Source organism: Scleropages formosus, chromosome 4, assembly GCF_900964775.1.
Source record: "Scleropages formosus chromosome 4, fSclFor1.1, whole genome shotgun sequence".
Classification (NCBI taxonomy): domain Eukaryota; kingdom Metazoa; phylum Chordata; class Actinopteri; order Osteoglossiformes; family Osteoglossidae; genus Scleropages; species Scleropages formosus.
This window is the reverse complement of record NC_041809.1, coordinates 4,474,563-4,487,366: the sequence shown is the minus strand read 5'-3', so window position 1 is coordinate 4,487,366 and position 12,804 is coordinate 4,474,563. Positions and strand designations below refer to the sequence as shown.

At 47.5% G+C, this 12,804-nt stretch overlaps 2 protein-coding genes across 3 annotated transcripts in view; one reads left to right on the top strand and one right to left on the bottom strand.

Moving 5' to 3' along the window:
* tmem63ba (transmembrane protein 63Ba) overlaps window positions 1-9,621 on the bottom strand; it is a 34,922-nt gene extending 25,301 nt beyond the window's left edge. For both annotated transcript variants that reach the window (XM_029251171.1, XM_029251172.1), the window contains exon 1: window positions 9,318-9,621. The gene's annotated coding sequence lies outside the window, so the exon portion shown is untranslated. The remainder of the gene's footprint in view (window positions 1-9,317) is intronic.
* Window positions 9,622-10,579: 958 nt separating this feature from the next.
* mrpl14 (mitochondrial ribosomal protein L14) lies at window positions 10,580-12,702 on the top strand. The gene is made up of 3 exons (XM_018739994.2): window positions 10,580-10,668; window positions 12,160-12,240; window positions 12,336-12,702. Exons 2-3 carry the CDS (start codon window positions 12,173-12,175, stop codon window positions 12,700-12,702), a joined length of 435 nt encoding a protein of 144 aa, XP_018595510.1. The 5' UTR covers window positions 10,580-10,668; window positions 12,160-12,172.
* Window positions 12,703-12,804: the final 102 nt, after the last annotated feature.

The window sequence follows — 12,804 nt, the reverse complement described above, 5'->3', positions numbered from 1 at the left end:
GGAGCTGTGCAGGGGGCCAGGGAGGTGTCCGCTGCTCAGGGCGAAGACAGAAAAAAAAAGCAGAACCGTGACTCAAGATGGAAAATTCTGCCACCCCTCTTTCCCGTTTGTCCAGGTTGCCATGGCGCCAGGATCCCACAGTGCTCTCCAAAACAGACTCCAAAAAAAAGAAGAAAAAAAAAAAAAAAAAAAAAAAACAGCTGAGGTGTAGAAGGAGGGAGGAAAAATGCATTTGTCTTCCTTCACAAGGTCAGTTTAAATGGGAATTCCAGGCCTGGGTTCGAAGCATCTCCCATTCTTAGGGAGGTCAGAGTTCGGGCCAGGGTGGATCCTGTCCCCCCACCCATTTCACATCACATTACTATAGTATCACATGTACAGCTGAGTTCACCTTTAAGAGGTCCGCACCTGCATTCCAGCGCACCACCAAGGCCTCGAACCACAGCCACAGGCCTCCCTCAGGTCACACCGCGCATTGGGTAGAACCAGCGGTAACCAGCATTCTATAGTACTGTTGCAGAAAGAAGTTCAGATAAATTACCGTGGTATAATATCTACCGGATGAACTGCAAATTAAACAGTGCAGAGCAGCGGTGATCCAGAGTCTATCCACACACACACACACACACACACACACACACACACACACACACACTGCAGCCAGTTTGGAGTCAACAGTTCACATGAAACACGTCTTGGCAGGAAACCCACGTGAACGCGGGGAGAGCATGCAAACTCCACAAAGACCGAGCGGGATTCGAACCCATGCCTGAACACGCAGCCCAGGAGTCGCGAGGCACCGTGCCGCCCAGCATCAACAGTGACACGATGATGATAAACCCAGAGAGCGGCTCCCTCCAGTCCCGCTCCGTCCACAGCATAGGTCCCACATTCCTTCCTCGCTTCACTCTGCTCCCTTTGAGCCTCAGCTGGTACTCAACCCCACCATCGAACCCACCCCCTGGCTGGCAGCGCTCACCCTCCCCCGGTTCTGGAGCTTCCCTACAACATCCTACCAGCATTCTGCAAACTGGAGGGAATTCCTGGAATGTCGAGCGAAGGAGACGATAGCTGTTGACACACTGCCGAGAGTTTCCCCCTCAGCCAGCACGTCCGAACCCCCCGCAGAGGGGCGGACCGCAAAAACCTGTCGGTCGCGCTTGATAAGAACAGGCTGAGTTCGAGACCAGGCTCACGGTCCTGGATGAGTACCGAGCGTCAGCCACGTTCTCGTAACCATCAGTAGGCCTCGTCTGGAAGACGAACACGTGACCGTGGCCCTCCGGTGACACGGGGTCACACAGCTGGGAGGGAGGAGCGCCCCTGGGCTGCCCGGGTGCGGTTCTCAGCAGCTGCTACCAACCCTACGCGTCCCATAGCGAGCCTGGAAGCACAAAGCGTCCCTCAAATCGGGCTCATCTGATTGTTCTAATGAGGAAATTAAATTCCTCCACCCAGCAGTAAACTCTCAGAAGAGGATCTCAGAGAGAAGCGCCTGTTGGCTGAAGTTCCAGCCCATCGTCGGCATCCGGCTACGAGCACAATGACCACACCACACTGGGAAACGGCCTTACGGTCGGCGCGAGACCGAGACCACAGCCCTACCCGGTGCCCTCAAGGGTGACCCCACCCAGGTGCTCCAGGCCCCTTCCGTCATCTTTCATTTAATTTATTAATTAAACTGACATTTCCCTTCAATGTGACTCACAGCACTAAATTACTTGCACTCATTTACCCATTTATTCACCTGGGTCATTTTGACTAGAGCACCCAGTGATCAAGGGCACTGGAGCAGGAGGTTGGATTTGAACCTGCAACGTGCAGGTCCAAAGGCAACGGCGCTGTCCACTATGCCACCTGCCGGGTCGCCGTATCCCGAACGGCGAAAGGATCAAACGCCCTGAAGGGGAAAGGTACCCAGAGAAAATCTTGACATCAATTAGCTCTCAGCACCGTGTTTTTACAGCGGCCGACCTTGCGGGTGTCGGGAACACGCGGCGCATGCGTGACCGTGTTTGGAAAAGGTGTTCCGCTCGTGCGCGGCTCCGCTGCGGTGAAGAAACCAAGACAAACAAATACTTCAGATAAGAGAGGTGTCGATTGGCTGAAATGCTGCCGATCGCATTATCGAGAGTGTGAGTGTGTGGCGTTCCTTGGCTCAAGCTATCTGTTGAACATTAACTGCATTACAATGGGTGGGGGTGGGATCACATCCCGAGGTGGAGGCACAGGGCTGGGAACAAGGCCACCGTCATAGTCCCTCTGATGTTGGGAAATCTAGTGACCACGACAGGTCACGTGACACGGCTGGAGAACCAAACGATCCCCCCACACACACACACACGGAGAGTGAAGTACAGTAAAGCACATTCAGTGACGCAGCAGCTCCACTAAATAACGCGACCAGGTGCCGGAGATGTGAAGGAGGGAGGAGCCAAGAGTTCGCCGCAGAAGGATGCGATGGATTGATGCTCCGAGAAACTCGGTTTGCTAAACTCACTTATGAAATTTTCTGCTCATAAAATTTGGTTAAGGACATTTGCCAACCGTGCGAAAATGATGCTCCCGGATTTTTATCTCCGTTGGACGCCGGTAGGGAGAATTATCTTCGCCGGGTGCTGCCGCGTGTCAAATGCGCTTAACTTATAAAGGCTTTTAACAACGTTCACTTGGTGGCCTTATGAACCATTAGTATCCCCTCTATAGAGGATGATGTGGAAACCGAGAGCGAAGCGTCGCAGGCAACGCACGGCTACGCAAAGAAGGCCCCGGAAGCCGAATTTGACCACGCATCAGAAGAGGCTCCTCTACCCAAAACTCCCAAAAATACAGAGCCGGTGACAGTCCTCGGGCGCCCAACGGCACGCTGCTGTCCGCTACTGAAAAGGTGGGGAAAATGCAAGAAGAAACCGTCTCGTGAAGTAATGGTGCAAAACCGCACCGACTCGAAGAAAAGCCTCATGACCTCGCTGGAGGAGTTCTTAGGCAGGCAGATGGAGGACATCAGCGGAAAAGTGGACGGTCTGCAGAGCAAAGTCTCCACCGAACAACGATGGCGAAATAACTGACGGCCCCGCAAAGAGATCCTCGTTCCGTGCCGAACTCTACAGTGATCTTGGCAGATCTAGATACCCTGAAGGTTCAGCAGCTCTATCCTTGCACTCAGCTGACCGTGACGGAAGGTGGCGAGAAGGCTTCTGATGGTATCATTACTCTAGAGGAGATGACAATGTATTGCGGGCTTCAAGAACAATAAGTTTCCTGGTCATGGTGGAATCACAGCTAAAATCTATAAAATGTTCTCCAAACAACTTGCTCCGAGTTTTCCTCAAAAGTGTAAAAAAATGGGGCACTTCCACCAACTATGACCCGAGAAATTACATTAATCCCTAAACCTAAGAAAGATTTGCCTTCTTTAGAGAATTGGAGCCCTATTAGTCTGCTCAATAATGATTAGAAAATATCTGGGATAAGGTGTGTGGGCTGATAACACTACATAGAGTCCATTGGAAGTTGCTTTGGAGAAAAGCATCTGCTAAATAAATTAACGTAATGTAATATCTGCCTCCATATTTGCACTAAGGATCAAAAATGCATCAGACGGTAAGACTGAGGAAACAGAACGACTTAATGAGAAAGCGACGCGTTGCTAATAATATTCGGTTACTATACAGATTTATTACTATGATGAATATACAGATAGTGATGGCTACATACCTTTTTTTAGACTTCTATAAAGCCTTTGATTCAGTGGAACAAATTCATTTTGAAAGCTCAAATTTGGCTCCTTTTTTCTGTAATGCCATCAACATTGTAGAAGAACGGCAATAGGTGCATTAAGCCGAAATGGGGCTCGTCCCCAAGATTCGCTCCGTTTCGTCGGGGTAGACAGGGTTGTCCAACCTCCCCATACCTCTTTCTCGTTGTCTCGCAGCTTCCGTCCACCCACTTGTTGGAAAGTAAGTTACAGGGTAGTTTGATCGCCGGCCAACACATCCTCATTAGGCCACCGGCAGTCGTCTCTTCCCAAATATCAGAAGCTACTGCTCTTATTGAAGAGTTTTCAAGCATCGTGACTCCCTCTAAACCTCAACAAAAGTGAATTAACGGCTATAAAAAAAAAAAATAAAAAAAAAATTTAAAAAAATAAAAAATACAGACCCCCAGTATATGTGGTATCCCTGTAAAAGTACAAGTGACATATTTGGGTGTCATAAAAAGGAAAGATGAAAACAAGGTGTCCCGCACATCTAAAATCAGTTATTGAGAGAACGTAAAAGAAGTTGAGCTCCTGGTTACAGAGAGATTTATCATTAAGGGGGAGAAATGTACTGACGAAGGCAGGCGGCTTATCCACGGCAGGTTTTGCCGGATGCCGCGAGGAGGAAGGCGATGGAGACGAGGAGAAACGCACACCGGCCTGCGGGGATCCCCGTTATCCCAGCCCTCACACACGGATCCAGCAACCACCTCGGGCACGTAAAGCTGACCCCGGGTACGACGCCCGCCGCTCGTCCGGACTCCACACGCTCTTATTACGCTCCTCCCCGGCCTAAACACAGAGTCTTCGTTCTGCCGGATTCCAAGGCGTGACACTCCAGTCCACAGGCAGCGACTTCATCGCGTGTCACGTGGGCCAAAGGAAACAGCAGTTTGTCTCGTAACTCTGTGTGTGTGTGTGTATGTGTGTGTGTGTGTATACAGCCTTCCTGCCTGCTGGGAAACACACTTCTGTTTACCTTGAAAGCGTGCGAACAATATGAAACCTGCACGTTAACCTTCCCAGCTTGCTTCCTGATGTGCGTGAATTTCAGACGTTCCATGGGACAGAACGTAACGTTAACACTTTCGAACGCCGAGCAACCCGCACAGCAGCGATCAAAGGACCGTTAAATACTTGCTGCCACATTATGACAGTGAAATTAAAATCTTACGCAGATGGCAGAGCCCTCATGACATCGGGTCCTTGTGACAATTATTATAGCTGAGATGTTACAGTCCAGGATTTCCAGCCTCTTTCTGATTCGTTCTCAGCAAGTTTCACTTGAGCAGATTGGGGGGGGATTCAACCAAAAACCATTCCGTTAAAATCTGGACCGGAGCAGCTGAATATCAGACACGACGATCATAATTTCGAGGAAAAGTTAAACAAACAAAACAAACAAGCCTAAACGCACTGATATCTTCTGCTGGAGGAATTCACCCTGGAACCGATGGCATCTCTTTTTGGGAAGAGATCAGCAAACGCGGAGATGCTGGGTCCCGACCACTGGCACGCGGCGTGAAGAACGCTGAGCTTTCAGGAAGAGGCGACTTTTGGACACCGCCACCCCATGCCTGTCAATAAACTTTTCTGTGTATTTCAGGCCCACTCCGCTCTGCAGCTCGGAGGGTTGTGGGAGCGCGACCCCTCGACCTCATGGGATAAAGGTCCTCACCAATATCCACCTACCGAGGTCATGAGTTTTGTAGACGCCCTGACAGGCTGGTGTAACAGGGTCCGGGAGAGCAAGAGTGCAGCTCCACTGAGTTCTACTGCCAATGTTTTCCGGTCCCCAAAATTACCCTAGTAATCTAAGGATCTTTAGAACAGCAGAAGCTCTGACACGGTGTGGGACAACCCATATCCACACAACACTTGGGATATGGGTTTGAATGTGGGTTTCAATCAGACTCAGTCTGTGTGAAGTTTGCATGTTTTCCCTGTGTTCATGTACATTTGCTCTGGTTTCCTCCCACAGTCCAAAGACATACACTTCTGGTCAACTGGGGACTACTTGCCCTTAGTGTGTGTGTGTGTGTGTGTGCGCGCAAGAGAGGGAGAGACAGAATGAACGACAGCGTGCGATTGCCCTGAGATAGACTGATATCTCATCTAGAGTGTAGCCAGCACTACATTCTATGCTCCCAGGATAGGCTCCAGACCACCGTGACCCTGCACTGGAGAAGCAGTTATTGATAACAGATGTACAGACGGGGGGTGAAATGGGAATCATGGGGCTCTAATCTGCAGTTCACCTGCAGACAAAGGGTGTGATGATGGAATTCACCGGTGAATTGCACCTAAACACAACCAGAGGAGTAAACAAAACAGACGAATGTCAAGAATCAGGAAACAGATGTTGTGGGAACCACCCCGGAGGCTCACCAAGGAGCGCCAGAATCGCACCTTGAGCTGGCTGCAAATCGCAAGTCTAAGGATGGGGTGAGCAGAGGCTCGCAGTGTGATGCTGTGTGTGTTTTGTGATCTGAGAGCGGGGGGGAAAAAAAAAAAAAACACTCAAAACACAGCGATGAAGTCAAGTACAAGATCCTTCGGAGGACGCACACTTTTCTGATGGACTCGGCTTCCGTTAAAATGCACGTGAACCTCAACGAAGGAAGGTCACAAAGGGCTGGGAACCGTCAGCTCGTCAATTCGGAACACACACACACACACACACACTCGCTGCACAGTATTTCTTCGAAAAGCACCCACGCTGGGCATACTGGCTCCCACACACAGTTCACACACAAGCACTCGCACTCGTACTTATTCTCCCAGATAAAAGAAAAGGGTTCGAAAGTTCACGTGCGGCCGATGGCGGCGTCGAAAGCAAAACCTGCAAACGGAACAGGTTTGCGATAAATCAGTATCGCACCGGGACGTGCGCGCCTTACCGGGTTTTCACAACCCGCTTAAGGGTGCGAGGGCCATCAGAAGGAGCCTTCCGGCACTTTCCTCTCCCTCCGTACTATAATACTGCAATATTTCATCACCGCATCCTTTGTGGACCAGCATTAAATTTAAAAACCGATTCCTTTACGGGGGGGAAAAAAGTACAAAACAAGCCATTTCAAGCAAACATTTGGACCAGAAACTTCCCACTTTTCACCTGTTCTACACAAGGAGACGACGATATGAAACATTTGTGAGAAAATATAGACCAGAAACAACATGCAAATAAGACAATGTCAAATATTTATCTTACAAGCACAAACAATGGTTTAAGCCCCATGGTAACGCACTGAAATTGATCTTCTGTAACCAAAGACCGCGCCATTTCTGCCCTTGAACGCAGTATAATTCGGAGTACAGTTTGACACAGTATTACCTGTGCGTCGGTGTCCTCTGCTACAACTAACGTGGCGCATTAAAATGTACGGATTACACCCGATCAGGTGATGGGGATTATCTCCGAGACACTGACCGCTCTCGCTCACCAGGTACGCAAATAGAAAAAGGCCCCCTGGGTCGTCTACTCAAACCACGTGTCAACGCCCACAAAGACTACAGATGGATGATGACCACTGCACACGTGTGGAGAAAGTTCTGGAGTCAAGAGCTGCTCTAATATTGTGTTATGATGTCACTTACGGCGAAAGCGATGCTGCGTTTCCATACTCGCGCTGAGGCCTTGGTACAGGAGAAGGCTGCCCCATACCTCAACAAACCTGGCCTACCGCGGTATCGAGCATTTTAAGGTCGGGTGCTCTTTATAGAAACAACTGTGTGCCGTCCATCCAGCTGTATGCGAGATACATCCCAACGGGCTTCCTGAGCAACACAGAGCAGCAGTGAAAACAAAGAACCGAGCAAACGGTTCAAATGTGGCGAAACCTGAGCGCCCATCTGAAGCTAGGAACATTACTTCACCAGAATGAAGTAAATCCCCAAAGTGCATCTCAGTCATTACACCCAACCCAGGTAAACAGCGATGCCCTTAACTAATATTAATAAAGCGGTCAACAGAACAGCACAAAGAGGAGACGATGGACATTGCGGGACGTTGCGGGATGTGTGCGGCACAGCAAAATGTACCACTGGTGCCCTTCTGTCCTCACAGTGCTTCACTTCCCCGGAGCAGAGAATAACCGCGGTACTGTTCGCAAGAAGGTGAAGAAGGCCTGCTTTATACCAGCACAGTAAACTGGAGGAGCGGAGATAAAGACAGAAACTAATTGAGTTACTGCTGTTTCACGATCCCTCTAACTGGAATTTCATGTGTCATCCACACGTCGATAAACTGTCTTGTCTGCCGGACAACCGAGCACGATTGTATTTTCACTATGCTTCCGCTGTGTACCACGTTGGGTCACTATTTGTCACTGTTTACACTACATACCACATTGTATCGCTGTGTATCATGTTGTATCCTTATGAATAACTGGTTCATATTGTCTCACTGTTTTCAAACTGTATCACGTTGCAGCACTATGTATCTTATTGTGTCACTATGTTTTCTCTAAATACCACATCGTAGAACTATGTTTCCATTGCGTACTATATTGTTTCAACTTACATTTACATTTATTTAGCAGACACTTTTCTCCAAAGCAACTTCCATTGAACTGATGTAGTATTATCAGCCCACACACCTTATTGACCAAGGTGACTTACACTGCTAGATACACTACTTACAATGGGTCACTCATCCATAAATCAGTGGAACACACTCTCTCTGTCGCTCACACACTATGTGTGAACCTGAACAGCATGTCTTTGGACTTATCAATATGTTTTCTGGATCACTGTGTATCTCCCTCACACAAACACACACGACTATATTCTTTTGAACCGTATCACTGTTACTATGTGTCATTATCATTTACCATATTGTATCACTACTTTCTCTAAATACCATGTTGTAATTGTTTTCACTGGTGCTATTGTTTCTACTTGTTTTCTGGATCACTCTGTTTTCACGATGTATCACTATGTTTGAACTGTATCATTGTGTTACTATCATCATGTATCTCATTGTATCACTATGCGACTTCTACGTTGTATAACTATGTTTCCACCGTGTAACCATGCTGTATCTATTTATCAGTCTGGATGCACTACACCGCATGGTTTTGCGGCACTATGCCGTCGTTTTTCCACGCTCGTTCAGTCAGTGTTTCTTCTTATCTTTGCACAGCGCTGCTATCATGCGGCACCGCAAAAAAAAAAAAAAAAAAAAAAACAGGCGCAGCGCGTTTCTTATCCGAAAGCGCGCAGTAGATTAAGTAAGAGCTTCAACCGACTGCTTCACCGCTAACTAAACTTCACCAGCCCAGAAATACGTTTAAACGACATGATTGATTTCCATAGCCGCGCAGCGCGGAATATGTTGTTCGTATGTTGCGTGAAAGGACACGTTCCCTCCGACAACAAACAGCTCATTTACCGACGGGAGCGACAGGCTCGTCGCAGTTATGCCCCGAGAAACAGGGGTTACAGTTCTTATTATTACTGCTTCCACGACTGGATTTAAAAGGCGCACAACGTCGTCGTCTTTCCCACGAGCCCGATTGATTCGCGAAGGGCGCAGAAAAGCGCATGTTCATTTTACCTGGGAGTCGGGTGCGAGAGAGAGAGAGCGAGGCGAGCGCGCCGCGCGCACACAGTGAGTCCGCAGGCAGCGGTCCCGGCTTTATTAGGGGTCCGGCAGCACGAGAAGGACGAGGGTGACGACTGTAATAACGGATGCCGGTGGCTCTTTGGAGAACAGAACTGCGTCCCACGCTGAGCCGGGAAAACAAAGACCGCAGCTGACACACACGGACACACACACACACGTTCGGCCGCCGGAGACTCCAGTGCCTCTCCCGTCTCCAAACGCGCCAGGTATGGAGCGGAGTGTCCGCAGGGGGCGCCCTCTCTCTCTCTCTCTCTCTCTCTCTCTCTCTCTCTCCGCCCGAAAGAGGGCTGCGTCACTGCTCTGTCCTGGGGGGCGATGTGGGGTGGGCAGGACACTGGGGATAGCATGCATTACCATGCATTACCAGGGAAACGCTGTTAACTCTGCACTGCGGGGAAATGGGTGTCGGTAATGAACCTGGAGAAGCGCGACGTCTTTCAGTAATTCCAGCAGCTTTCCCGGGGTATAAAGCTCTAAGATGACGTGATACAGAATATCAGATATAAAGAATAATAAAACTGAACACAAGTAAATGATAAATGAAGAAAACGGATCGGAATATAAAAGTACCGATGCGCGGTGTGCGCTGGAAAAAAAGTGCGCTCGTCTGTGCAAAACACATGTTCTTTCTTGCGTTTAAAAACTCGTGCACTGTTGCGCAATATTATTTTAAACGCCCTTGTTACTTAAACGATTACACGAATTGGATGTAATAGATAAACTATTATTATTCGTCAAATATGGTATTTTTCTCTACATCCATCCAATGGATGGAGCAAATTGAGAGGGCTTTTATTTTGAATTTCCAGATGCCCCGAACACAGGAAGTACGACTCATTTTTTTACGACATAATAGAGGGCATTAATGTTCCGAATGTGGCCTGTTCTGTGCTGCAGGGAAAAAATATGAGCCGAAACTGCACGCCTTAATACTATTATCTGGAACATTTCTTAAAACGTAGGAATGAAGGGAACCTGTGCTACTGTGATTCTGGCGCATTTTTGACCAGTTGTACTCATTTGGCGCTTTTTGATGACGTTAACTCACGAACGTGTCGCCAACCTTAGTTTATGTATGAAATATCATATTGGCAAATAGTATACACATTGTCACCAAATTTACAAAATATATGATATATGTAGTTTCTTTTTTTTTACATCAAAATACCGGGCTAAACAATCTGGGCTTAGTCGCTTTTATATGATGTCATAAGGCCGTTGACATCATGGGGCGCTCGTGAAAGGCATCCTGACGAGGAATCTTCGAAAAAAGAAATCAAAGGTAAATTCAGTTCTTAATATTTACTTTTCGTTTATGTAGCATTTTATAGTGTGCTTAATGTTTTTAAACATATCTTTTACGTAAAATCTGATCTCTAGCTCATCATGTGGTGTAAATAAATGTTCGACATCTTCATCATACAACGGCGCAGTAGTCGTAAGTCGGCATGCCCAGACTCAGAGAGATACTACACACACAGCCGCTACTCCTGTTGTACTTAAATATTTGTTTATGTACCTAAAAACTAAAAAAAAAAAAAAAAAAAAAAAAAAAGAAAAAGTAAATAGTGGGAAGGTGATCAGGAATCGTCGATATTCTCAGTTTTACGCAGCTGCTCGTCGTCGTGTGATGAACAGAGATTGGTTCATGATGAGGGAAGAAACATTTAGAATCACACGGCTTCTCTCTCTTTATTAATGAACATATGATGATTTGTATTTTCTATGAGATGTGCGTGGATTTGGAGAAAAGCGTCTGCTAAATGAATAAATGTAAATGTAGAAGATAGGCGGCATGGCTGTAAGGTCATCATGCGCGTGCCTTACGAAATGACCCTCTCGTGATGTTCATCTCCTGCACATTCTATTCTGCACACTCTGTGTGTGTGTGTGTGTGTGTGTGTGTGTGTACGTACGTAGATGAGTGTATTTTCAGTTTGTCTGTCTGTGACTGAGTGTACAGGCGGTCCCCGATTTACGACGGGATTACCGTTCATGAAACCCATTATGAGTCGAAAATGTATTTAATACAGCTGATGCACACCTATGTGTGACAAACTGGGAGATGCGGATCGCTACCGCTGCCCAGCATCGTGAGGGAATATCGCTCTGCATGTCGCATGCCTGGGAAAAAAAAATCTAAATTCAAAGCATGTTTAGACTGAATGTTTATAGTTAGCTCACCATCATTGTAAAGTGGAACCGTCGAAAATCGGGGACCACCTGTATATGCGTGAGCAGGGCTTGACATACGTTTTTTGGCTCACCGGCCACTGTGGCTAACCAAAATGCCACCCCCCCATCTCCCAACACACACAAATAAAAGGTAACTGGAGACTGTAACTGCGTTTTTTTTTATCATTTATTTGAACAAAAATGAATTTAGCCTTTTTGTGCATCCACACGGTTGACAAAAATAAGTTTGATCTTGCTCAGTAAAATAAGTAAGCTTTTTAAATAACATATTAGTCTGGTGGGTTTGGTGAGTTTAGGGTGTTGGTTTGGGTTTGTCAGTTTCGTGGGGTTCAGTGTGTTGGTTTGGCTTGGTGGATTTGTTGAGTTGGGTTTGTTGGAAGAGGTAGCTAAACTTCTTGATCTCAGGTCATGAAGATGTCTGGCTACGCTGGATGTTCTCTGTGGCTTCATGTTTTTTTGACTGGGTCTTTGTACAGCCGTTGATAAATACACATGGGGTATAAAGTCTTGTATCTTGAATGAATGTGTTTATATATGTATAATTTTTTAGTTAATAGTAATTCTGTATTCCCTGTAGAGCAGAGGCCAACATGGCACTGTTTTCAAGACTCTGGTTCGGCCTCACCCAGCTGTCGGCAGCGCAGCATCGCTCATTCAGGTACGTGGTCTTTTAAAATACCAAAGTGATCCCACCCATCCTATGGTTGAGTTTGTGCGTGTTGTCAGCGTTGCCCATTTTCCTTTTGTGTGAAGTGTATCGACAGCAGCGTCTGCCATCTATAAGATGACCCGGGTGAGAGTGGTTGACAACAGTTCGCTGGGGAACACGCCGTATCACCGCGTCCCTCGCGTCATCCATGTCTACAACAAGTCAGGCATCGGCAAAGTGGGCAACAAGGTCCTGCTGGCCATCAAAGGACAGAAGAAGAAAGCGCTCATCGTTGGACACAGAATGCCTGGGGACCGCATGACCCCACGGTTCGACTCCAACAACGTGGTCCTGATAGAGGACAACGGAAACCCGACGGGGACGAGGATCAAAGTGCCTGTGCCTTCACACCTGCGCAAGTTGGAAGGAGAATACTCCAAAGTGCTGGCTATTGCACTCCGGTTCGTGTAGGGCCCTGCGACTCACCTCTACCTGGATGCGGTTACCAGTTACCTTTGTAACATTTGAAAATGAAAAACCTCAACGTAGAAGACAAATCACTGCGCTTAGTGG